The sequence below is a fragment of the Mobula hypostoma genome, chromosome 17 (genome assembly GCF_963921235.1).
Source record: "Mobula hypostoma chromosome 17, sMobHyp1.1, whole genome shotgun sequence".
Classification (NCBI taxonomy): Eukaryota; Metazoa; Chordata; class Chondrichthyes; order Myliobatiformes; family Myliobatidae; genus Mobula; species Mobula hypostoma.
Window position 1 is genome coordinate 53,217,763 of NC_086113.1, and position 26,219 is coordinate 53,243,981.

The 26,219-nt window shown below is 44.4% G+C and overlaps 1 protein-coding gene across 2 annotated transcripts in view; it reads right to left on the reverse strand.

The window, feature by feature from the left end:
- Positions 1–253: 253 nt before the first annotated feature.
- LOC134358038 (N-acetyllactosaminide beta-1,6-N-acetylglucosaminyl-transferase-like) overlaps positions 254–26,219 on the reverse strand; it is a 59,662-nt gene continuing 33,696 nt past the window's right edge. Inside the window, exons 2-3 of one of the 2 annotated variants that reach the window (XM_063069915.1) lie at positions 22,350–22,445; positions 254–7,528 (exon numbers count right to left, since the gene is read on the reverse strand). In XM_063069915.1, coding sequence (XP_062925985.1) covers positions 7,281–7,528; positions 22,350–22,445 — 344 coding nt within the window. In that variant the 3' untranslated portion in view covers positions 254–7,280. Of the gene's footprint in view, positions 7,529–14,296; positions 14,531–22,349; positions 22,446–26,219 lie in introns of those variants that run through there. The other variant, XM_063069917.1, reaches the window with a different exon arrangement.

Consider the following 26,219-nt stretch of genomic DNA (forward strand, 5'->3'; position numbering starts at 1 on the left):
GAAATACTCAGCAGATCAAGAAAGATAAACAAAAACAAAAGTTATAGCATAACTGGTTCTGTAGGTCCATTGACCTTCATTGTTCCTCTCTATGGATGCTGGCAATCTGAACAATCATTTTCCTTTATAAATTTTTAAAATTGAGATTTCAAGCATATGCAGCTTTTGTTTTTCAATAAAACATTATGAAGGCGTCTCATCTTTATTTGTACAAGCATCTATTGTGAATATGCAAGAAATCAATATACAAAATGCCCACACTCCCACCATCCCCAATAATCAGGGTAAGCCAGCATATGTAAATAATGTGTAGCATTGTCATTAATATGCCAAACTCACATCAAATCACAAAATGGTAGCAAGTCACTTAAAGCATGAGGAATCTCACCTGGCTTATAAAGAATAATTAAGAGGATTTCCTTATAGTAAATTCACAGAAACTAAATTAATGGAAAATTAAGTGCAAACTTTTATTTTAGATATATTTTAGCAGTGCAATGTGAACAGAATAACTAAAGGTCTTCATAGGTGAGCAAACCTGATATCACAGTACCGTAATTTTTCAGATTCTTTAAGAATATGCAAATATCAAAATATGGAAGATTTTACATTAAACAATCAGCAGCATCTGCTTATTGTTTTTAATGCAGAAGTTTGCACATATTAGACACAGACATGACATAGTGGCAGAAGCTTAAATCATAATTTTCAGTACAATACCCAAAATAGAACTTCACACAATCTCCAATCTACAGATACCAAACCACAGCATTCAAATAACATCTAATAATTGAGTAAGAAGGACTTGAGGTTGGATACAAGCAGATTCTGCATATTTTGTTTTGAAAGAAATTTGAATGGAAAATATTTAAACCATGATTCAGAAGCATTTAGATATTGCACACAAATGCATTACTCCCCTTGATCAAAAGTTAAGTTATTTGGTTTGCATATTGACGCAACTACATAGTGCAAATGCACATACATTGGTACCTGCCCTGCAGTGCTCCACAGAGCACAGATCCTATACAGCACTCTTGATCAGGGAAAGAAAATTTGTAAGTTTTACTAAAAAAATAGAATAAAAGAATAATCTTAAGCTTTATCACCTTTACAGTTTATCAGCTGGCTAAGATATTCTAAGTTAAAGAACCTTTATAGTCAGGCAGGTTCCAACAGTGAGTCAACCAAGATGTGAAACTTTTAAACATGGTCCCAATACCTTCAATCTCAAATGTAAACTGTTTCTTCACAAGGAATTACAAAACAAAAATGAAACATAGTCAGGATATGGGGCTATCTAATAAGAAAGGCTATAATCAGCTCCTATGACACAATGTTTTCTTGTCACATCAGAGATTATTTCTGTCGTGACTGAGCAACATTAACAAGCACAATGCATTGTACAGACTGCATATTAGAAATTATGCTCCTCCGTGGCCTCCATGTCATGGGACCGCCTGCAGAGCAACGGAAGAATTTCTTTTTAAGTTCATGGTATTTCGCAGCAAAGTTAGATTGACATGGGCTGAGTAATTGAGAGGCCCAACACTGAGATACCATCGCACAATCAATAGCTGGAGGATCCAATTACACAGCAACAAGTTCACAAATGCCATTGTAAATTTTAGCATCAAGTATTTTATCGACAAGGTTCACACAAAAACCAGGCACAAATCCAGGATAATTTGTGAACAATTGAAAAGCAGTTCAACTGTGGAATTACAAAATGCTAAAAGATTTATGTTCCCATAGTCTCATGCATTAACATGCACAAGGAAGTGCATCTATCCAGTAGGCAGCAAGCTTTCATAATACGCAACCACAATAGTTACTCTCTTATTCAGTATGCTATTTTGATTAAAGATGGCCCCACACCGATGTTAATTCCAATCATACACACAGTTTAAGCTAACCATATCCTGGTGAACACAGAATCACTAGACAATTTTCTTACCTACAGCAAACTGCACGAATCACTCTTACTTCAAACAATTTTGAAGCATCTTTGACCATTAGAAACAGCCATTAGTTTTCACTGGAACCATTTGGAGTGCAAAAGAGTGGGTATACTTTCAGCTACAAGATAAAAATCATAGGGGCCCTCTCATGCCTTTTAAAGAGATATGAAATCAATAAGTTCTGCTGCCATTTCCTCATAGTTCTCTCGTGTATCCCAAATATTTATTCAATTTTCCCTTTGAATGTTACAGACTGGCAGCCTGTTCCAGTTCAGATATCACTATATGAGAAGGCTTTTTAAGATGCCTCCTGTTCTTTTCAAAGCATTATCACTAGAAAAAAATAGTTAGCTTTGAGATAGTACAGGGTAAACTCACTGGAAAGATTATTGGGGGTGAGGAACTAATGCTATGAAGAGAGACTATGAAAGGTTGGTATAACCAAAGAGGAGGCAAGTTTAATGGGGGGGGGGTGAGGAAAAGATTCTAAGGGGAATTGGAGTGGTGGATCACAAAGGAGCCATTTCCTAGGCTGGAGAGTGTAGATCCAGGGGTCACATCTCAAAATATGAGGCTGGCCAACAAGGAATGAGATGACAAATACCCAATATCTTCACTCAGCAATAAAATCCTGGAATGCTCTGTCCCAGAGATGTGGACATTTAGTTAGAGTATTTTGAGTTTGGTATCAATATTTGGAATGAATAATGGAATCAGAGATCATATAGTAGTGAAGAAGCATAGTACAGAGCCAGACATGTAAAATGGAAAGGCCAAGCATGTTCAAAGTAACCTGCAGCCCATTCCTGCATCCATTTCTCACGACCTGTGGTTGCAGGCTCTTTTGTGCAATAGAACAGTGTTTGCATTTCTATACTGTCAAAACTCTTCTGAAATATCCGTTCTCTGCTGCAAGGGCAACACTAGCTCCTCTAATATATTTATTTAACTTAAGTCCCTTCATGGCATATTTTTTTAAATCTTTGCATCCTCTCCAAGACCTTAACATCCTTTCTCACTGTGATACCAAATTGGAACAATACTCCAGCTGCAGACTAACTACATGTTATAAAGACTTGCCCTTTTTGTAGTCCAGGCCTTTTATTTCTAACATTAAATATCTTGCGCAACTTTTTAAAAAATATCCATTTCACTTTATTATGTGCGACATCTTCAGATATGTGGAATCACAATAATTCTGGTGCTATTAAGAACTTCAGGCTGCCTGGGCATATTACCATTCAACAACTTTACTATTAAAATATCGGCCCACAAACTACATATATTTAAAAAAAAGTCCAGCTGAATGTCAACAGGAACCAAAAGGAGTTATTGTGTTCTTAATAACACTTTAGGGAGCTGAACACAAAGCAAAAGCAAAAGGTTGAGGTAAAAATACGAAATGCAATACTCACTTTAATGACACAGAGGTTTGCTATTTGGCTTCTGAATTTCCTTTACAGTCACATAAATACTTGAACAAATTATATCAGTTTATAAGATTAATACAACATACTTGGTAAATATTGCAATCTGAATTGATTTTTGTGGACTATTACAGAAATAAAACTATTTTGAAAATGCCAATAACTGCAAGATAATATAGTTTAATAGTGAATGTAGTAGACTAATAATTGAAGTGCAATCCAACCAATTTTGAAAGTACATTTAGCCCATAATTGGAATATTGAAACCAAGGGAGTAGCACCCCCATGAAACACAGGTAACTTCAGTCTTTTGGAAACTAAAGAATGAAAGTTTCTTTTTCTGGTTCTTCTGCAAACTTCAATTTTCCAATCTATATTATTTTAATACTGGTGTTTTACAAAAATATTAAACTTTGGGGTAGTTATTGGCTCTTTTATAGTATTGTTTTATCCAATTCATTTTGGAAATGCTACCAGCTGATCACTTAGCACTTCCTTGTCCCTGATTTTACCAAAAATATTAACTCAAAATAAATGAGCTAGAACTTGCATAGAAGTAGCAGACACAGAGATATAAAATTAACTATCAGCAATATTAATTTCTGGACTCCAAACAATATAACAAGAAACAAATAAATCATTTTTGTCAAGAACATTCTACCATAGTGTATGTTAAATGTTAATATTTGCTCCATCTCAGTGTAATATGCACAGCATACAATTTAATTAATATGGATTTGATTACCAAATATGGAAAATACACAAAATAACAATACTATTCCTTATACCCTTTAGCTCTGGTACATATTATACCTCGCTTTCAGACTGGGGAATTCTTTGCCCCAACAAAAATGTTCCTCGTTCATTTCACTGATTTCCTATGCTATAATTCCACATTTACTTTAGAAACAGCAGCACAGATGCAAAAGTTGTTTCGCTGGTCATTTTATAACAGAATCCAAGTCGTACAGCAGAGTAAGAGTCCGTTAAACTAACTACGTCCATACCAACACCAACCAGTTTACACCCTTCTGAATTGATTCCATCTTCCAGCACTTGGCCTATAGCCCTCCACACCTAGACCATTCAAATTCTTATCTAAACACCTCTGAAATGCTATCAATGACTCTGGTTCCCCAATCTTGCTGTCAGTGCATTCCAGATGCTCATTATTCTCCGAATGAAAACAGGCTCCTCTCAGATCTCACTTGCACTTTACCCTACATTTACATCCTCCTGTTTATTCACCTCTGATATGGAGAAGATTCTGGTAGCCTGTTCTATTTATACCCCACTTTAATAGTTTATACTGCACCTCAGTCATGTCCCCTCTTAACCTCCGTTCCAGGAAGGAAGGAAGGAACACACGCACAGAGTTCAGGATGAACTCAGAAGGCCAAGCAGAGTCTACGAAGAGGACTAAACAGTCTATGTTTTAGGCCGAAATCCTTTACCAAGACTGTCAGTGCTTACAATTACAATGCCCCATTCCAGATTCTGTACGGTTGTCATAGCCGGGGGGCGGTAATGGAGACAAGCTTTCACTACCGATTAATTTCATAACACATGCCGGTGATAATAAACCTGATTCTGATGTTCCCAATGGTGTGTGCTTCAAATATCCTCAGCCAACCATGTCCTGCTCCTGGCCTTCACGTGTGGCTTAGCCACTAAGCCCAGCAGGAACTGCTTCTACTGACAGGAGAAGGGGCAAAGGCAGGTTACTGGCGCCTTAAAACCAATTGCTTTGGGCGGATGGAGCTCGTCAGTCATGGTTGGCAGCTCAACTAGGAGAAGGAAAACTCTGATCTCAAACTTCTGCTGCCTTGCAGCTACACCCACTCATGGAGAAGACTTCAAGAGTAAACCCTGAGGGAAACATCTGGAGCTGGAATCCCTAAGGCAGTCCTACATTACTCCTGCAACGCTGCTGGTACCAAACTGTATTGGTCTCTGCTGTTCCTTTGGGTTCATCAGTTGTGTGGAGAGGGGGAGCTTGCTACACGGGCGACAGCTTGCTCTCTGTATCGTACTGCCCAGGCTGTGTATCCGTAACCAAAAGAGGCCCTCTCCTCACCTCATTCCAGACAATATCCTGGTCAATCTCCAGCGTCATCACATCTTTTCTATAGTGTGATGAACACACCAGAAGGCAGTACTTCAGCTGAGATCTGAGCAAGGTGTTTTTTTATTAAGTTGGAGAATAATCTGCCTGCTTTCGCAATTGGTGCCCAAACTAATGAATGACGGTATTGAACATGCCTTCTTGGCCACATTATCTATCTTCACTGCCACCTTCACAGACTTTTGGACCCACACACCGTGGCCGCTAAGGTCCTCAATACTTCCAAGAACCATCTCCTGGCCTCATCAGTACTTCCAAAATGAATCATCTCACAGTTACCAGGATTAAACTCCATCTGCCATTCCTCAGCCCATTTCTCCATCACATTGGCATCACTGATACCACTCTCCACATTGTCAACAGCTCCAACCCAACAATCCTAGCGTCATCTGTGAACTTCGAATAAATTCGTAGTCAAGGCCCAAGCTGACTCTGGAACTAAGTTGAGGACCAAATACATGCTGGAGTCAGCCAAGTACTCTCTAAGAAATGGCTCATCAACACCAATCCTGCAATTGTAAATACAATTCCACTCACATTTTCACCAATGATATTCCATTCTTGTTGAACTGGATATAATACCCATTCTCGTTTTTGTTAAGCTTTTCACGTTATAATTACAGTAACTGTCAAGTAAAAAGCATCATGTTTTATTAAGTCAAGCTGCTCTAAATCTGCGATTTACTCAACATTACTTTCAACACTGTATTGACAAGAAAATTCATCTATGTTTTCTGCAGCACATTTGCACTTTTTAAAATTTCAGAAATATCCAAAAACTTTACTGTCTCAATCTGATCCTGCATTACATTCTGCTCACTCGTTTCTTTGGTCCTTTGTAATCTACACTAACTTCCAGTCCGCCTCTTGATTTAAAATCCATTCTTAGCTTCCCCCACTTCTAAATCTCAGAAATATCCTCTCATGCAGTCCCAATTCATTTACATAAATCTATGTCCCTCCTGCTCTACCTTACTCTGCCTCTCACACTTCCTTTGCCTCACTGATGGTTTAGGGCTTCAACTATCTACATTTGCACCAGATTTAAATCTCCACCTTTTTGCTCGATGTTTGAGACCAATCTGAAAACCCATTTCTGACTAAACCTACGTTATGTAATTTACTCATCCCTGGCTCAATACCTATTTTCAATTATTCTTCTGTGAACAGCCTCGCGTTACCAATGTTAAATGGTGCTATTTAAGATATGTTAATGTATGCACTCTTTACCCGTAATGTTTACTTTTAATCAATATTAGCTCTGATTTTCTCAATCCCTACAAACACTTAACAGTCAGCACATTCATAAACATTTGGAAGAGGCTTAAAATCAGATCCTTTAGTCTCAGTAACTAGTAGAATTTCATTTAAAAAAAAAGCCCTGATTTCTACTAATAAAATATGTCAAGTTACCTATTTACACAAATTCACAACTTTCATTATGATAAACATGAAGAATCTCATAACTTAGAGAGGAAAAGAGCGAAAACTGCAGGTTGCTTCTCCTCAACATGTTTTTAAAGTAAGCGATTACATAGCAGCACGTGGGTCAGCTGGGCAGCTATTCCTTATTTCAGCAAAGCAACTGAAAAAAAATTGGGGATAAATATAAAACTTCCAATAAAATACAAAGACCAAGTGATTACATACATTCGGTAAAGGAAATGTAAATGTAGATGAGAAACTACTTAACTGATGGATAGGTAGTTACATATTTTAAGATAAATGAACGCTATTTTAATTGTTAGATTGTCAAGGATCTCCAGATCACATTGAAGTGGTACTGCAGTTGTTGCCTTCAATGTCAAAGAAACACTTGTTGTTTTGAATATGCCATTCTTGTTGAATAGGTACTTCAGACCGAGATAATGTTTTTCGTCTTAACCACCGCTCCATACACTGTGCCACCAGGGGGTGGTTGTCAGCTTCAAATTTGTTTGCAAATAAGCCTTCACTTTGAACCAGCCACTCCAGGTCTCCCAACCCATACACACAGATGCCACGAACATAGTGACCTGAGGGAAACAAAACAGACGAGAAAAAGCATCTTAATTTATGCACTGTGATAGCACTGGCATTACAATCATACTGCCTTGGTTTAAAAATTAATCGCTATTGATCCCCAACTGAGAAATCCCATGTATTTGAGTGATGCACTGGACTGCGGCACGGAAGGACGATCTCTATTTTCTGTAAGATACAATAACATTGAAAGGAATGAGGACTTTTATGAAAGTCCACTGGTCCTGCTCAAAACTCAAACTCATTGCAAAGCAATACAAATTTTCAAATTTCGTTTGACATGCTAATTAATGATGTGAACACGAGGCTGCTTGACAGTCAAAAAAAGTGTTGCGGCTAGAAAGATGAAATGGCCGTATGCCTGTGTTCGAAACTTCATGATATTCCATATTTTAGCCCGTGACAATGTCTGTGCATTGCTTTGATATTTGTATTGACTGCATGCCAACACCAATATGGGTTTACTGTATTTATAGAAGAGTTCTAGTATATTGCATCTTTCAAAAATTCATGATACCCCAAAGTTTATTAGCCAATGACTGTGAAAGCATAAGCAATGTTAAATTATTTAAAATTTCATTCATATTGTGCACTTCATACTGTGTGGTCCAGCCCCAGCTGCTCCGCAGACCATGCAAGTGGGAAGCGAAGTGCCAACGTCGCAGAAGTAATTTGTAGTGCTTAGGAGGATTAATGGTGCCTAACAGCGTCTCTTTTGCTTGCATCTTCAGAAACAGTTCTATTTCCATCTTTAATATCTCTATTTCTCCCTTTCAGGGTTCTTTTGAAGACCCTGACCTGGAGTTGCACGCTGACTTCAGTTCTTTGTGGGAATGGGACCCGCTCTTGGGGTTTCACAACTGGTCGTTATTTGGCACGCCAAGGGCGTGGCCTAAGAGCTCAGCTCACCTTCGGAGGGCAGAGATCTTGTGGCTCTGGAGACAGGCAGATCGAAGGTCAGCGTCCAGGCAGGAGATCAGTGTGTTGCGGGAGATGGAGGATATAAGGCTGTGTGCCCAGAGACCTTTGGGCACAGAGCTCGGAAAAAGTAACACAACGGACTTTTAACATCGTAAACCAGCGAGTTGTTTGTTATGTATTTGTTAGATTGTCAAGGATCTCCAGATCACATTGAAGTGGTACTGCAGTTGTTGCCTTCAATGTCAAAGAAACACTTGTTGTTTTGAATATGCCATTCTTGTTGAATAGGTACTTCAGATAGAGATAATGTTTTTCGTCTTAACCACCGCTCCATACATTGTGCCACCAGGGGGTGGTTGTCAGCTTCAAATTTGTTTGCAAATAAGCCTGTGGAACGGAGACACCCCTTTCTCCCTTATTAGGGAGAGAGAGAGAGCCCGTGGTATGTCGAATGCTGGATGAACAATGTAGTCTTTGGGGTAACTGCAAGTCTGTGTCTTTGCTGTTGCTTTGCTCACACTTGTGCTCGGTGACAGGTGCCGATGCTTTTATTTTGCCGGTGGGGGGGGGATTATTGCTCACTGCCGCGCGGGAGGGAACTGCCGGGGGGGGGGACTTTGGGGTTCTAACATTTAACTGTCATTCATTCTTTGGGGGCACTCCTCTTTTTCATGGATGGTTGCGAAGAAAAAGCTTTTCAGGATGTAAATTGTATACATTTCTCTGACATTAAATGTACATTTGAAACCCTGTACGGCCCAATTTGCTCATTTCCTGGTCACCACTACTGACACTATATTCCACACTCATTCAATTCCAGGAACTTCAATTCTCTAGGTCAATGGCCCAAGAAAGAACATAGAATTGAAAGCAGGTGCAAGCCATATTGCTCCAATCATTTCATAAGGTCACATCAGATGTAAGGTGTATACAGGAGGGTGTACAGAAAAATACTCAGCAACCAATCTTTAAACTTGAACATAAACACCCATCCAGAGCCCAATTACAGATCTTTCCAAAGCACTTTCCTTTCATAAATTAAATTGGAGCTAGAGGCCCAGTAATGGTAACTTTGATACTACCACATCAGCTACCATCTCGTTCACCAGGGTCTTTTCAGAGAAGGAAAGCCACATGCTGCATGCCATAAGGCTCTCTCATTTGACATTTTACTCATCTCTCATGTATTGAAAAAAATCTCAGCTTCATGACAAACTCAATTGTCATTTCTCATGCAATTCGTCACATTCACTTCAATAGGTTTGGTTAACTATCATGGCAAAATGTAGTTACTCTCCTGTTGCAGTCTGGCAGGTAACATTAAATAACATGCATGTTTTCCAGATGTCTGTGTACATGTGCTAGAATCTGAAGTTGAAACACATCTTATTAAAAATAGGATGCAATAAGCTTATCTGCATGTAGGTAAATCTACACACTTCTTCGTTAAATCGTTATTTGTGAAGCTTGTTTCAGACAAAAAAAAAACATTGCTCTCTTTACACATGAAGATAGATACTTCAGTTAGAGGAGCTCCACCTTGTGATGTGGTAAAGCACTCTCAGCGGCCACTTTATTAGGTACCTCCTGTATTACACAAAGTGGCCACAGAGTGTATGTTCACAGTCTTCTGCTACTGTTGTAGCCCATCCACTTTAAGGTTCAATGTGCTGTGCGTTCAAGTGTTCTCCTGCACACCACACTGTTGTAATGTGTGGTTATTTGGGCTACTGCTGCCTTCCTGTCAGTTTGAACCAGTTTGGCCATTCTCCTCTGACCTCTCACATTAACAAGGCATTTTTGCCTACAGGGCTGTCGCTCACTGGATTTTTAAATTTGTTTTGCACACCGTTCTCTGTAAACTCTAGAGACTGTTGTGCACGAAAATCCAAGGACAGCAGCCATATCTGGGATATTCAAACCACCCCGTCTGGCACCAATGATCATTCCACAGTCAAAGTCACTTAGATCAAATTCCTTCCCCATTCGGATGTTCGGTCTGAACAACTTGACCATGTCTGTAAGCACTGAGTTGCTGCCACATGACCAGCTGATCAGTTATTTGTATTAACAAAATGGCCTCCCAATCTGTGTCAGGTCTCACTGAAGTCTGTCCACAGCCTACTGTCATGTTGAGGGCAAATGCAAGTTGGAGGAACAACAGCCCATATTCTGCCTTGATTGTCTCTAACCTGACGGTATCAACATTGACTTCTCTAACTTTGGTAATCACCCCACTTTGTTTTCCCTCATTCAGTGCTTCCCTACTGCTCTGATGACCTGCCCAACTCCTTCCTCTAATTCCCCATCTCCTTCCCTTTATTCCATAGTCCACCCTCCATCCATTCTTATGATATTCCTTCTGAATTGCCATGTTGCCAAACCTAATCTTTACCAGGTCAAACTCCTGAATCTCCTCACACAAGTGTTGAGCAAGTGCTGCAATGATTTAAGAAGATGGTGGAAATTACAGTCGAGGATGGGCAACAAATTTCACCACTGTCAATAATAATTTCAAAAAAAATTAAAAATGAGATGTTGCACGTAGCAAAACATGATTGAAAATAGTTTCAGAAAGAATACAGTTTTCCAGTGAAGCCTGTGAATTATACTGGACCCATAAGACTTGGGGGTAAAATTAGGTCATTCAACCCACCAAGTTTTGTCTGCCAGTCCATCATGGGTGGATTTACTTTCCCTTGCAACCACATTCACTTGCCTTATTCCTATTACCTTTGATGTCCTTACTAAGGAAGAACCTCCCAATCTCTGCTTTAAATATACCCAACGACTTGGCCTCCACAGCTGTCCATGGCGATGAAGAACCACCTGAACCATATGCTCTCAGTATACTAGATGGACTGTTAACTGTTGATTGCTTATTACCAAAATGACTTCTCTGAAGTGTTATATTAAAATGGCTTCTCGTAATGTTAACTGCTGAGCAAGGGGTTCTCTGTAACAGCAACATTTGGGTTATACAGTGTGATAATGGAAATCGTATTCATTTGTTAGCCAACGGAAGTCATGTTTTGTTATCTTGTATATGTGCACTGAGCTGAGGAGCGCAGGCTTTTCGGGAGGCGAGCAGAGAGGACGTACGTGCAGGGAACGGACGCTGTACCTCGGGGGTTCGGAGGGTGGCCGAGTCTCGGAAGTACGTTGTGGATGGAATCGGACGCGTGAGCTCCAACGTATTAAAATATTATGTGCACAAGACTGATAAGTTACTATGCAGCACCTTTTTTTGTAGTTGTTTCTACTAACCCATTACCAAAAATTTGCTATGAAGTATAATTCTTTACTCGCACATTGTATATTGTTTCATATTTGTGTCGTGGCTGATCATTGGGTGAGTCACACCTTATCCGCACCAAAACATTTGCACTGTTTGGCAGGGTCGACGGCTATTCACCCTAGGCAATGGGGGTCAGTGGGGCAAAGACCAAAGACATTTGGGGGCTTGTTCCGCGAATTTGAATTCTGTCAGGATAAGGGGTAAGTCGCCCGGGTTGAATTAAAAGGAATGGATGCGGATAAGATCGAACTTTGGTGTGAGATCGAGGATGTTCCAGTTACTCATGCCTGCGTGTTAAGTGGGGTGGATATACGTACCCCGGATTATGTGTTAATTCAATGTTTGAGTACGGTCAGAACTATCAGTAAGGTTGAGATTGTAAGCAGAAAGATTGGTATAACGGGGGACTCAGCCTTTGTGCTGGTACAGACGGGTGCTGACGTTAAGGAATTGGGACTGCTGCCGTCTATCGGTGACCTCGGTGAGGTGGGGCTGTCACGGAGGAAGGGTTTGAAGATACACCAGAGGAGTTGCCCGAAGCTAGGGGCGGAGATTTTAGAGAGCGGGTCCAATCGTTTTTGAGGGATGAAGGGAGGGAGTGGTCAGATTTGGAGAATGTAATTATTTCTCATTCTCCACGGAAGGGGGAGGGCTCTGAGTTGGCCTCAGCCGTTAACTCTTTGGTGAACCGGGTGGAGGGTCCGCAACAGAAGTTAAGAACTTTCTCAGGGAGGACCCCTATCCCCGACGGGGAGGATGATTACGAGTCCTGGGTAGAACATACCTCTCAGTTGCTAGGTGAGTGGCAGTGTTCTGAGGAGGAGAAGCGGCAAGGATTGGGGGACAGTTTGAGAGGGGCAGCAGCTGAGGTGGTAAAAGGGGTGAGAGTTAACCAGCCCCTGGCTTCTTGGAGGAAGTGTCTAGTTGCCCTAGAGGAGGCGTTTGGGCTGATGGGAAGCCCGCTGGAGCTGTTGGGGGGGGGGGGGGGATTCAGAATCTGTGTCAGGAGAAAGGGGAAAAGCTTTCTGAGTATCTTCTCCAACTTGAGCGTAGGCTAAATTGCTTGAGGCGCCAGGGGTCATTTCAGCAGCTGAGGTGGATTGGATAAGGATCGACCAGGTAGTCAGGGGCACGCAGAGACATGATGCGATCACTAAGAGCCTCCGACAGTCTCGTAGAGTGCGTCTCCCCCCACACCCCCCCCGTCTTTTGTTCAGTTGGGTCAGGGAGGAGGAGGACGAATTGGAAGCGGAAGAAGTTCTCTGGTAACAAGGTACAGTCCTCGGTAGTAGCCTCTTGTGGTGAAATGACCGGGGCCAGCTCCATGCGGGAGACCCTTAAGGGGGTCAGGGCAGGTGGGGTCCCTCCGCGGGAGGGGATTAGCGGAGAAGGCCCCTCCCAGAAGGGACGGACGGCACTGAGGACAGGCGGAGGCCGGGGTCGGGTGAGGTGAGGCGTGTGCTATAATGGCGGGGAAGAGGGTCACTTCAGGCGAGAATGTGAACGGCAGGGAGCCCCTTGGAGGGAGAGCCCCCGGGTGTCCCAGCAGGAAGCGGGGTCGGGAAACTTAGAGGAGATTCTGTGAGGGAACTGACTGGAGTCTCTGGGAAAATACGTTCCCAACAATGTGCCGCAGGACCATCGAGAGGAAAAGACCCTATCCCAGAAGGATTGGTGGGGCCCCGATCCAGCGTGTCGATACGGATCGAGGGGATAGATGCAAAAGCCATACTCCACACCAGGTCGCAGGTCACATTACTGTACCGGTCATTCTACAATCAGTATCTGGCGCATTTACCCGACACCTTTCAGTGCACTGGAGATTTGGGGCATCAGTGATGGTGATTACCTGTACGATGGCTATTTGTCTATGAAACTGGAGTTCCTGGAAGCTGAGGTGGGGGTGTCTGAGGCTCATGAGGCCCTGGTACTGGTTTGCCCAGACCCTGGTGAGACTGGGGGTGTGTTAATTGTGGTGGGGACCAACACCCCTATTGTGCGGGGACTCCCGGGGGCCTGCAAGGAGAAGGCGGGTGAAGACTTTTTGGAGACCCGGTCAGTGCACCCAGTGTTCCGAGCTGCTTTTGAGGAAGCGTGGGGTCGCCCTGGGCTGGACACCACGTGTGAACGAGGTACTGTGTGGTGTGCCCAGTCGAAGCCCAGGGTGGTGCGGCCAGGTGAAGTAACGAGAGTGATGGGGATCCCTAGATTCCTGGGGGTGCCTGAGGGTGAAGCCCTTTTAGTGGACACCCAGGAAGATCTCAAAGGGGAGTCAAGATTCCCTGCTGGGGTGCTGGTGCGACCCGAGTTGCAGAAGCCCTCGGTGGTACAGGCACGCAGGCTAGTGGTGATCGTCAGGAACACTACCGCACGGGAGGTCACCTGTAAGCGAGGAATGCTTCTGGCGCATTTGTTCCCGGTGACGGTGATGCATAGCGTCCCCATGAGGCCAATTGGGGAACAGCAGTTGGGAAAAAGGCCTAAGTTGACTGCTGAAGCTTTTAACTTTGGGGCATCACCTGTACCGGAGGGTTGGAAGCGGAGGCTGGTGGAGAAGACGTTGACGATGACAGATGTTTTTTCCCTTGACGAGATTGATGTGTGTTGTTCCAGAAGCACTCGCCACACCACACGGGTGACTGAGAACGTTTAGAGAACAATCACGGCGACTGGCCCCTGCAGATGTGGAAGACATGCGGCAGCAGTTAGGCAGATTGAAGGAGGCCGGGATCATCACGGAGTCCCGAAGCCCGTATGCGTCTCCTATCGTAGTGGCCTGGAAGAAGAATGGGAAGGTTCGTATGTGTGTGGACTATAGAACACTGAACAGGCTTATGGTCCCAGATCAGTACACGGTCCCCCGGGTGGAAGATGCGCTGGCCTGTCTGAGTGGGGCAAAGTGGTTTAGCGTGCTGGATTTGAGTTGTGGGTATTACCAGATCCCGATGAGTGAGGCCAATAAGGAGAAGACGGCCTTCATTTGCCTTTTGGGTTTTTACCCCAGGATGCCCCAGGGCATATCGGGGGCCCCTGCCACCTTCCAGAGGGTCATGGAGAAGATGGTGGGGGATATGAACCTGCTCGAAGTGCTGGTATATTAGGATGACCTCATAGTATTTGGATCCACCTTGGAAGAACAGGAAGCGAGGCTAATGAAGGTGCTCAACCAGCTGAAACAGGAAGGGTTGAAGCTTTCCCTGGACAAGTTCCAGTTCGGCCAGACGTCTGTTAGCTATGTTGGATACATTGTCTCGCGGTATGGTGTAGCGACCAACCCGGCTAAGATCGAAGCAGTGTCCACCTGGCCGAGGCCCAAGACCGTGAGTGCTCTGCGCTCGTTCCTAGGGTTCTGTGGGTACTATCAGAGATTAGTGAAGGGCTACGCCCAGGTGAGTCATCCCTTGAACCAGCTTCTGAGTGGCTCCCCTGAGACAGAGGGGGAGTGGGAGGAAAGGACGGGAGGTGGGAGAATATTTGAACCCATCAGAGCCCTTCGGACAGAGATGGGATGACAAACGTGAAGCGGCTTTCCAGTCACTGAAGGAGATGCTGACTCAGGCACCAGTGCTGGCTTTTGCAGACCCCCGATTGCCCTACATGCTACACACTGACGCCAGTCATGAGGGGTTAGGGGCTGTTCTATATCAGGATCAGGGCGCTGGCCTGAGGCCTGTAGCGTTTGTCAGCCAGAGTTTGTCACCTTCAAAGAGAAACTATCCCACTCACAAGTTGGAGTTCCTAGCACTGAAATGGGCGGTGGTGGATAAGCTGAGTGACTATCTCTACGGGGCCAAGTTTCAGGTGCGGACAGACAACAACCCACTCACTTACATCTTGACCTGGGCGAAATTGTATGCCACAGGCCATCTGTGGCTGGCAGCTTTGTCTTCATATGATTTCAGCCTGAAGTACCGGACGGGGAGCCGGAATGTCGACACAGATGCACTGTCCCAACGGGGCAAAATGTGCAGGTAGAGCAGAAGCCTGAAAAGGTGGCTGCACCCAGTACCAGGACTCTGCGTCCCCGCAGGGTGGAGGACGTGCTTACCCCGGGAGAGACAGGCCCGGGCCCAGCCCCTGTGAGGGATACTGATTCAGAAAATGATGACTGGGATGGTTGGTACTTTCTGCCGTTTGCTGATGCTCCCGGGATGGAGGAAGAGACTCCTGGCTTTTCCCCCACTGGGTTAGATGGGGCTAGTGAGGGGCAGTCCGTGGTACCGCAGGGCGCTGGAGGAGAGGATGTAGGGCCTGAACCAGAGATAGAGGGTTCCGAGGTGTAGAGGGGCTTGGGTGACTGCTCGAGGGAGGATTTGCCTCGTAGTTTCAAAGGGTCCCCTGTAGTGTCTGAGGCAGAAGGGGTAGACGAGGGGGTACGTAGGCCTCAGAGGAGTCGGAAACCCCCAGAGAGGTTGGCCTACGTAGCACCTGGGGAACAAAAGGTGATCTCCACTGTGTTGGGGAGTCAGATCACTGCTTTCTGCACGTGGATTGGACTGTGTGTTCTGCAGGAAGGGATGGCGAATTATCTGAGCGGCATGGGGGCATGATTTATTTCGGTGGGGGGAGAATGTAGGGCTCTCAGTAATACTAGATGGACTGTTAACTGTTGATCGCTTATTACCAAAATGGCTTCTCTGAAGTGTTATATTAAAATGGCTTCTTGTAATGTTAACTGCTGAGTAAGGGGTTCTCTGTAACAGCAATGTTTGGGTTATACAGCGTGATAATGGAGATTGTATTCATTTGTTAGCCAATGGAAGTCATGTTCTGTTATCTTGTATATGTGTGCTGAGTTGAGGAGCGCAGGCTTTTTGGGAGGCGAGCAGAGAGGACGGACGTGTGAGGAATGGACAGCGGTTCCAGGGCGGTGGACACCGGACCTCGGGGGTTCGGAGGGTGGCCGGAGTCTCGGAAGGACGTTGGGAATGGAATTGGACGTGTGAGCTCCAACGTATTAAAATATTATGTGCACAAGACTGATAAGTTACTTATGTGGCACCTTTTCTTGTAGTTGTTCCTACTAACTCATCACAAAAATTTGCTATACAGTATAATTCTTCACTCGTACTTTGTATATTGTTTCATACTTGCGTCGTGGCTGATTATTGGGCGACTCACACTTTATCTGCACCAAAGCATTTGCACTGTTTGGCAGGGTCAACGGCTATTCACCCTAGGCAACGGGGGTCAGTGGGGCAAAGGACATTAAGTTTGAGATTGATTCAGGGGCTATTGCATCGATCATCGGTGAGGAGACCTACAGGAGGACATGGGGGTCCAACCTGCTTCCCATTAGACCATCAAAGTTCAAACTCAGGACCTATACGGGGCAGCCCATACCTCATTTAGGGGTGTTATATGTGGACATTTCAGCTGGGGGTCAGAAGGCTGAAGCCAGGCTGGTGATAGCTAAGGGCAGTGGGCCCAGTCTTTTGGGTCACTATTGGCTTCACAAAATTTGGCTCAACTGGCATGAAATTAAGTATGTACACACGACGAAGGACACTCTGCAGCGGTACTGTGACATTTTCAGGGATGAGCTGGGCACACTGAAGGGTGTGACAGTGAAACTCCATGTCGACCCTGAGGCCACACCAAGTGTTTTTTTAAGCCCAGGTCGGTGCCCTATGCCATGAAAGGCAAAATTGAGGAGGAGCTGGAACATTTACAGAGGCTGGGCATCATTGAGCCTGTCCAGTTTTCAAGGTGTTCCAGTTTTGAAGGCAGGCAAAACGGTGAGGATATATTTTGGACTATAAGCTTATGGTGAATCAGGTCTCCAAGCTGGAGGAGTACCCATTGCCACGGGTGGATGACCTGTTTGCGACCCTGTCAGGGGGTAAGCTGTTCACAAAGCTGGACATGAGCCACGCTTACCAACAGCTGCTGCTCGACGAGGATTCAAAGGAGTGTGTGACAATCAATACGCACAAGGGATTATTCAAATACAATCGCCTGGTGTTTGGAGTGGCGTCCAGCCCCGCCATTTTCCAAAGGACAATGGACACTTTGCTGCAGGGGATTCCGCACGTAGCAGTGTATCTTGGTGATATTTTGATCACAGGGGCTACGGAGGTGGAGCATCTGGCTAATTTAGAATGGGTGCTGAAGAGGCTCTCAGATGCAGGGCTGCAATTGAAAAGCAGAAAATATGTGTTCCTGGCATTGAGTGTGACCTACCTGGGACACAAGATCACAGCTGAGGGGCTCGGCCCAGTGGAGGACAAAGTGAGAGCTATTGAGGAGGCCCCAAGCCCCAAGAGTGTCACTGAACTCAGATCATTTTTGCACATGGTGAATTATTATGGCAAGTTTCTTCCTGACTTCTCAAAGGTTTTGGCCCCACTGTATAAGCTGCTTCACAGTGACACTAAGTGGCAGTGGGGTGAAGAGCAGGAGAAAGCTTTCAAGGAAGTGGAAGAACTCCTCCACTACCCTTTCATGCGATGCCTCACCCTATGGAGTCGGCCAGTTCTCTCACATGTAATGGAGGACCATTCAGAGACGCCTATTGGTTTTGCTTCACGTACCCTGACGGCTGCTGAGAAGGGACATTCACAGCTAGACAAAGGAGGTCTGGCCATTGCTTTTGCAGTCAAATGCTTTCATCAGTACCTCTATGGACATGTATTCACAATTTATACGGACCATAAACCACTGTTCAGTGAGACGAGATGCATCCCATCGCTAGCCTCAGCCAGGATACAGCGTTGGGCTCTCACACTGTCAGCCTACCAGTATACTATAGTGTACAGTGCAGGTGGGGATAATGCAAATGCCGATGCACTGAGTCAACTACCTTTACCTGAGACACCTGTTACTACATATGTGTCTTCAGAGACTGTTTTCATTGGCGAGGCTGTCAGAGACACCTGTAAAGGCGACCGAGATCAAGCAGTGGACAGAGAGGGACCCAGTCCTGTCCCAAGTCAAGACTTTTCTTTTACAAGTTTGGCCCAGTGTCATGGAAGGAGAGGAACTGAGGCCTTATGCCAAACGCAAGACAGAACTCAGTCTGCAGGATGGCTGCATTTTCTGGGGGGGGCGCGAGAGTCATCGTGCCTCCCCCTGGCTGTACACAGATTGTGGAGGAAATTCATTAGACTCATCCAGGGGTGTCTCAAATGAAAAGTCTTGCAAGATCCTACATCTGGTGGCCAAGAATGGATCAGGATCTGGAGAACAAGGTAAACTCATGCACACAATGTCAGACCAATTAAAACATGCCACCACCAGCTCCTTTGCACCCATGGGAGTGGCCAGACCACCCCTGATCTAGGCTACATTTGGACTTTGCTGCCCCTTTTATGGGGCAGATGTTTCTTGTAATGGTGGATGCGCACTCCAAATGGAGTGAAGTTCACATTATGAGCAACATCACAGCCCCCTCAACCATAGACAAACTCAGACAAGTACTTGCAGTCCATGGGTTGTCTGACACCCGTCACAGATAATGACCTGATGTTCACCAGTGAGCTGTTCAGTGAGTTCATGCAGCAGAATGGCATTCATCACATTCGGACGGCCCCTTTCCACCCAGCCTCCAATGGTTTGGCTGAGCGGGCTGTTCAGACAGTGAAGGAAGGCCTGAAGCGGATGACAGGGAACTCTCTTAGCATTCGTTTTTCACATTTCCTGTTTAAATACCACCTCATGCCACAGACTACGACTGCCCGCACTCCAGCAGAGATGCTGATGGGCATAGGCCCAAGTCAAGATTGGACCTGCTGCGCCCGGACATGAAACCGAAAGTGGAGAGAAAGCAGGAAAAGCAGGAGGGACATGATCAACATGCACGAGAGCGACAGTTAAAACCGGATGACAATGTCTATGTGAGAAACAATCAGCAATGGCTGCCTGGGGTTATTCTTAAACAGAGTGGTCCCGTCTCCTGTGTTGTTAAGTTGACGGATGGCTGTGTTTTCCGCAGACATCAGGACCACGTGCACCTGCGTCATGATACAGGCTCAGAGGCAGACAGTTCCACGGAGTTTCCAGTGGTGAGGCAGACTACTGTGGGAGCAAGTCCATCAGTGACTTTGCCAGAGGGCGAGACGCTGGCAGAGAGATCGGGGTCCTCTGAAGAGGATGGACATTCTCACACGGACACAGACCCCTCTCACACCCCCAACACTAGATCCACCCAAAACATCCTCACCAGCGGTGTCTGCTGGGTCACTGGGGGTAGTGTGCAGATCGTAGTGCACTCGCAAACCTCCTGACACTGAATCTTTGACAGGACAGTTTTTTTTTTGTTAGATTAAATGTTGAATCTGCCACATTTTCCAGGTGTTTAGTATTGGTAAACTGTTGCTGAGACACTAGTATAAGTTTCAGGGGTAAGCAAGCTAATGACACCACCGTTTTTATTTCCCAGTTCTTTTACATTTAGGGAACGTTGGATTTTAAAGAGGGAGAAGTGTTGTAATGTGAGCATTATTAAAAGCAAGTTAATACTAATTAGGATAATGGTAATATAGCAATACTCCCGCTAGGGGAAGCTGTTTTTAAAGAGAGGCTGGTTCCGGGGTTGGTGGGGTTTTACTTCTGTTCTTTTCACTTCCGGTGTGCATTGTATGTAATATCAGTTTTGCCATCCCAGATAAAGTTGTTCCTTTGGGCATGAAGTTGTCGAATGGTCCTTTTTCAAAGTAGAAGTTACCACATTGTATTTCTTCCTCTCTCCCTGCCACCATCTTGCTCCAACTTCTCATCTTTCTCCCCCCTGGTCCTGATGAAACATCAACAGTTTACTCTTTTCCATAGATGAAGCCTGGCTCGCTGAGTTCTCCCAGTTTTGTGTGTTAAGAGTGGATATTGGACTGCTGAAAAACTACACTGGAGAGGTATAATGGGGGGCAAAGAAATGGCAGACAAACAATAAGTATTTTGTATCAGTATCCCAGAAGTTTGAGAGTGTCAGGAGGCAGAAGTGAGAGCATTTGCTAATACTAAGAAGTAGTTTGGGAAATCGAAAGGTCCTGGACCAGACAGTGCACACCCCAGGGTTCTGAAAGCGGTAGCTTAAGAGTTTGTGGATACATAAGTAATGATGTTTCAATAATCACTGGATTCTGAAATGGTTCCAGAGGTCTGGGAAATTGCAAACGTCATTCCATTCTTTAAGCAAAGAGGGAAACTGAATAAAGGAAATTCTAGGCCAGTTCGTCTGACCTCAGTGGTTGCGAAGATGTTGAAGTGCATTATTAAGGATGAGATTTCTGGGTCCTTGGAGGTGCGTGATAAAGTAGGCCAAAGTCAACATAGTTTCCTCAAGGGGAACTCTTGCCTGACAAATATGTTAGAATCCTTTAAGGGATTAACAAGCAGGATAAACAAAGGAGAATCTGTGGATGGTCTGTTCTTGGATTTTCATAAGGGCTTTTACAAAGTGCCGCACATGAGGCTGCTTAACAAGGTAACAGCCCATGGTATTACAGCAAAGATATTAGCATGGATTGATTGAGCATTTGCTGATTGGCAGGAGGCAAAGAGAGCCTTTTCTGATCGGCTGCTGGTAACTAGTGGTGTTCCACAAGTCAGTGTTGGCACTGCTTCTTTTCACAATTGAATGCCATTGATTGGGATGATGGAATTGATGGCTTTGTGACCAGATTTGTAGACGATAAGACGACAGGTGGAAGGGCAGGGAGGCTGACAAGGACTAGGACAGATTAGGAGAATGGGCAAAGAAGTGGCAGATGGACTATAGTGTAGGGAAGTGCACGGTCATGGAATTTGGTGGAAAGAATAAACGCATAAACTGTTTCCTAAATGGGGGAAAAAAATTCAAAAATCAGAGGTGCAAAGGGACTTGGGGATCCTTGTGAAGGATTCCCTAAAGGTTAACTTGCAGATTGAGTTGGAAAGACAAGTGCAATGTTATTGTTCAGTTTGAGAGGAATCAAAGCAAGGATGCAATTCTGAGGCTTTATGTCTCTGAGGTCAGACCGCACTTGGAGCAGTTTTGGAGGCCGCTTATCTAAGAAAGATGTGTTGGCATTGGAAAGGGTCCAGGGGAGATTCACAAGAGTTACTAAGGGAATGAGAGGGTTAACATATAAGGAGAGTTTGACTGCTCTGGGCCTGTACTCGCTGGAGTTTAGAAGAATGGGTTAGGGAGTTCTTATTGAAACCTATTAAATATTGAAAGGCTTAGAGAGAATGGATGTGGAGAGGATGTTTCCTGTAGTGGCTGAGTCTAGGACCAGAGAGCACAGAACAGAGATGAAATGGAATTTCTTTAGCCAGAGGGCAGTCAATTTGTGGAATTCAATGCGACAGACTGCTGTGGAGTCCAAGTCATTCAGTATATTTAAAGCAGAGGTTGAGAGGTTCTTGGTTAGTCAGGGCATCAAAGGTCATGAGGAGAAGGCAGGAGAATGTAGTTGAGCGGGATAATAAATCAGCCATGATGGAATAGTGGAGCAGATTCGATGGGCCGAGTGGTCCAATCTGTTCCTATCTCTTATTGTCTATGTTACTAGAAACATTCATTTTAGTTTCCATGTGAAAATAATTTTAATCTGCACTTGATATTTTGCTTGGAAATCCAAATGAAAGGGTTGTTATTCTACAGTGTACAAATTTACCTTTACAGCCCTTGTGAGCTACTTTAGCCTGGTCCAGCCATTTAATCGATCGTATGCTGCCTTCCCATTCAGCATTGGGATCTGCACCTGGTGCATCTGTTAAGAGAAAGAGAGTTATTTAGTGAACTTCAATGAAATACTTCTTCCTAACCCTGGAAGTCACTTGGAACATTCTTAAAATTACTGCCTGGTCTGTCCAAAATATACAAGAGCAACAAAATAAATTGAGAGAGGAAATCAGTGGAGGGAAATGATGATCTAATGACTTACGTCAAAACACTGCATCCGAACTGAAAGATTAGAGGGAAGGTAACCAATATAAACTTTTGACTGTTCATTTCCTTCCGGAGATGCCTTTGATCAGCGAAGTTCCTCCAGAGGTTTGTTTTCCTTTTGCTCCATATTCCAGCATCTGCAGTCTCTTGTGACTCTGAAGTATACTGGAAATGTGCATTCGCCCTACTCCATACACCTTAGTTTCCAATTAATGCCAAAACATATACAACTCAGTAATACTGAGAATAGTTTAATGGGAAAGCCAAGAACAGAAATAAACAATTTACGTTTGTACTTTGCACCTTCACATTTTATTTTCCTGTGCTTGAAAACAAATCAGTATTGTAAAAGGATACCCATCCATAACTTAAGAGGCACACAAGAGGCTTGCTATTTTTGCATTAATTCCATGATTACTCAAGTCAAAAACCTTTGACTTCTACATACATGGTTTCCTTTTACAAATCAAATACCAAAAATCAATGCTTTTATAGATAATAACTGTATATGATTAAGTTATAATGTTATCAAGGGCAATTTTCTTTTTAAGAACCATTACTGACAATTATCAATTTATTTATTATGTGACGGGAGAGCAGCTGTTCTGCAGTCCTATTCGGCATCCCTTTATTTCCGTATACAGCCTGCAACTCCTCTCTCTTACAGGCCCAACAACTCTCCTTTGGTCCGTTAATTACAATAAAGGAACAAATTGCAATGGCCAGTTAACCAACCAGCATCTCTCTGGGATGTGGGAGAAAACCAAAGCACCTGGAAGAAACCCACACGGTCACCGGGACAACGTGCAGACTCTACACAAACAACACCCGAGATCAGGACTGAACCTGCGTCCCTGGAGCTGTGAAGCCGCAGCACTGTTACTTATCAGGATTTCTACCTGGTGCTCTGCAGAAATCCTAATACCTAACAATTAATACTTTCTGTTGTCAAGGAGACACTGCTAGGTTAAGTGGCAAGAAGAATCAAAAGGGAGTTGATGGATATGTGAAGGCCAACAGTTTACAGGAATATACCAGGGACTGGACTGGACTGTGGGACTGTTCTGCCTGGAGACAGCATGTATACAATGGCCTCCTCCTGTATTTTAAAAGTAAATTAAATGTTCACAAATATTGTACTACATCGAAGAAAAAAAAATTATACATTGCAGAAATCACTTGTTCCTTCCAAGGTCATGATAGTAATGCATGGGGCAACAACAAATCTACCTAATCTGATTTGTTTTATTACCATCCGTCTTGCCTGTGCACCTTGCAGTCAAGGATATCATGGCTTCTTAGTCATAGAATGATAAAGCCCACAAATAGACCCTTTGTTTCATAAAAATTCACACTCATCCAGCACCCATTATACAATAAACCTACAGCGACAAACAAAATGCTGGAGGAACACAGCATGTCAGGCGCCATCTACAGACAGGCATAAACAATTGACGTTTCAGGCAGAGAGCCATCATCAGAACTGGAAAGGAAGGGGAGAAAAGACAAAATAAGGAGGTGTTGGGGAGGGTAAAGAGTACACACTGGCATATGATAGGTGAAGACAGGTGAGTGTTTTTGGAGGGGGCTGAAGTGAGATACTGGAAGGTGATAGGTGGAAGAGTTAAAGAGCTGAAGAAGGGATCCGACAAGAAGAGTGGGCTATGGGAGTGACAAGGTGTCACACATGAGGCTGCTTACCAAGTTAAGAGCCCATGGTATTGCAGGAATGTTACTAACATGGTTAGAGCATTGGCTGATTGGTAGGAGGCAGTGAGTGGGAATAAAAGGATCCTTTTCTGGTTGGCTGCCAGTGACTAGTGGTGTTGCGCAGGGGTCTGCGATGGGACCACTTCTTTTTATCCTGTATATCAATGATTTAGATGATGGAATAGATGGCTTTGTTGCCAGGTTGACAGATGATACAAAGATTGGTGCAGGGGCAGGTAGTGCTGAGGAAACAGGTAGGATGCAGAAGGACAGATTAGGAGGACAGGTAAGAGTGGCAAATGAAACACAATGTTGGAAAATGCACGGTCCTGCAATTTGGTAGTAGAAATAGATGTGCGGACTATTTTCTTAACAGGGAGAAAATCCAATAATCCGGAATGCAAGTGGACTTGGGAGTCCTTGCACAGAACACCCTGAAGGTTAACTTGCAGGTTGAGTCGGTGGTGAGGAAGGTAAATGCCATCATAGCATTTATTTCAAGAGGTCAAGAGTACAAGAGCAAGGATGTGATGCTGAGGCTTTATAAGGCACTGGTGAGGACTCACCTTGAGTATTGTGAAGTTTTGAGCCCCTCATCTTAGAAAAGATGTGCTGGCATTGGAGAGGGTCCAGAGGAGGTTCACAAGGATGATTCCAGGAATGAAAGGGTTATCATACGATGAACGTTTGATGGCTCTGGTCTGTACATGCTGGAATTCAGAAGGATGAGGGGGGATCTCATCGAAACCTTTTGAATGTTGAAAGGCCTAGACAGAGTAAATGTGGAAAGAATGTTTCCCATGCTGGGAGAGTCCAGGACAAGAAGGCACAGCCTCAGGATAGAGGGGCGCCCTTTCAAAACAGAGATGCGGAGAAATCTCTTTAGCCAAAGGGTGGTGAATTTATGGAATTTGTTGCCACGGGCAGCTGTGGAGGCCAGGTCGTTGGGTGTATTTAAGTCAGAGATTGATAGGCTCTTGATTGGACATGGCATCAAAGGTTACGGGGGAAGGCCGGGAACTGGGGTTGAGGTGGAGATAAATAAAAAGGATCAGCCATGATTGAATGGTGGAGCAGACTCGATAGGTCAGATAGCCTATTTCTGCTAGATGGTCTAAAGGAATGAGGGACACCAGAGGGAGGGTGTGGCAAATGAGGAGAGATGCGGTAAATTAACAGAGGTTAGATAAATTGATGCTCATTCCATCAGGTTAGAAGCCACCCAAATGGAATATGAGGAGTTGCTCCTCCAACCTGAGAGTGGCCTCATCATGGCTGTACAGGAGACCATGGACCAACTTGTTAGAATGGGAAGTCAAATTGAAATGGGTGGTCAATGGGAAAACCCGCTTTTTGTAGTGTACGCAGAAAAGGTGTTTGATAAAGTGGTTCCCCAATCTAGGTTGGGTCTCACCAATGTAGAGGGGGGCCCCAACTGGGAGCACTGGATGCAGTAGATGACCCCAAAAGACTGGCAGGTGAAGTGTCACCTCTCATGGAAGCACTGTCTAGGACCTTGAATTGTGACGGGGGGGGGGCGGAGGGGCAGGTGTAACACTTGTCCAACTTGAGAAGATAAGGGCCAGAAGGCAGATCAGTGGGGAGGGAGAAGTGGAGAAGGGAGTCACAAAGAGCATCTGCTGTACAAAGCAGACAGTTGGGGAGAGGAAAAGATGGTTTTAATGGTGTGATTCAATTGAAGACGGCAGAGGTTATGGGAAATGATGTGCTGGAATGGAGACTTATGAGGTGGTAGGGAAGGACAAGGGGAACCCTGTCCCTGTTAAGGTGGCAGGAAGATGGGGTGAGGGCAGATATCTGGGAAATGGAGGAGATTCAGAGGAGTGCACCATCCGTGGTAGAGGAAAGGAAACCCTGTTCTTTG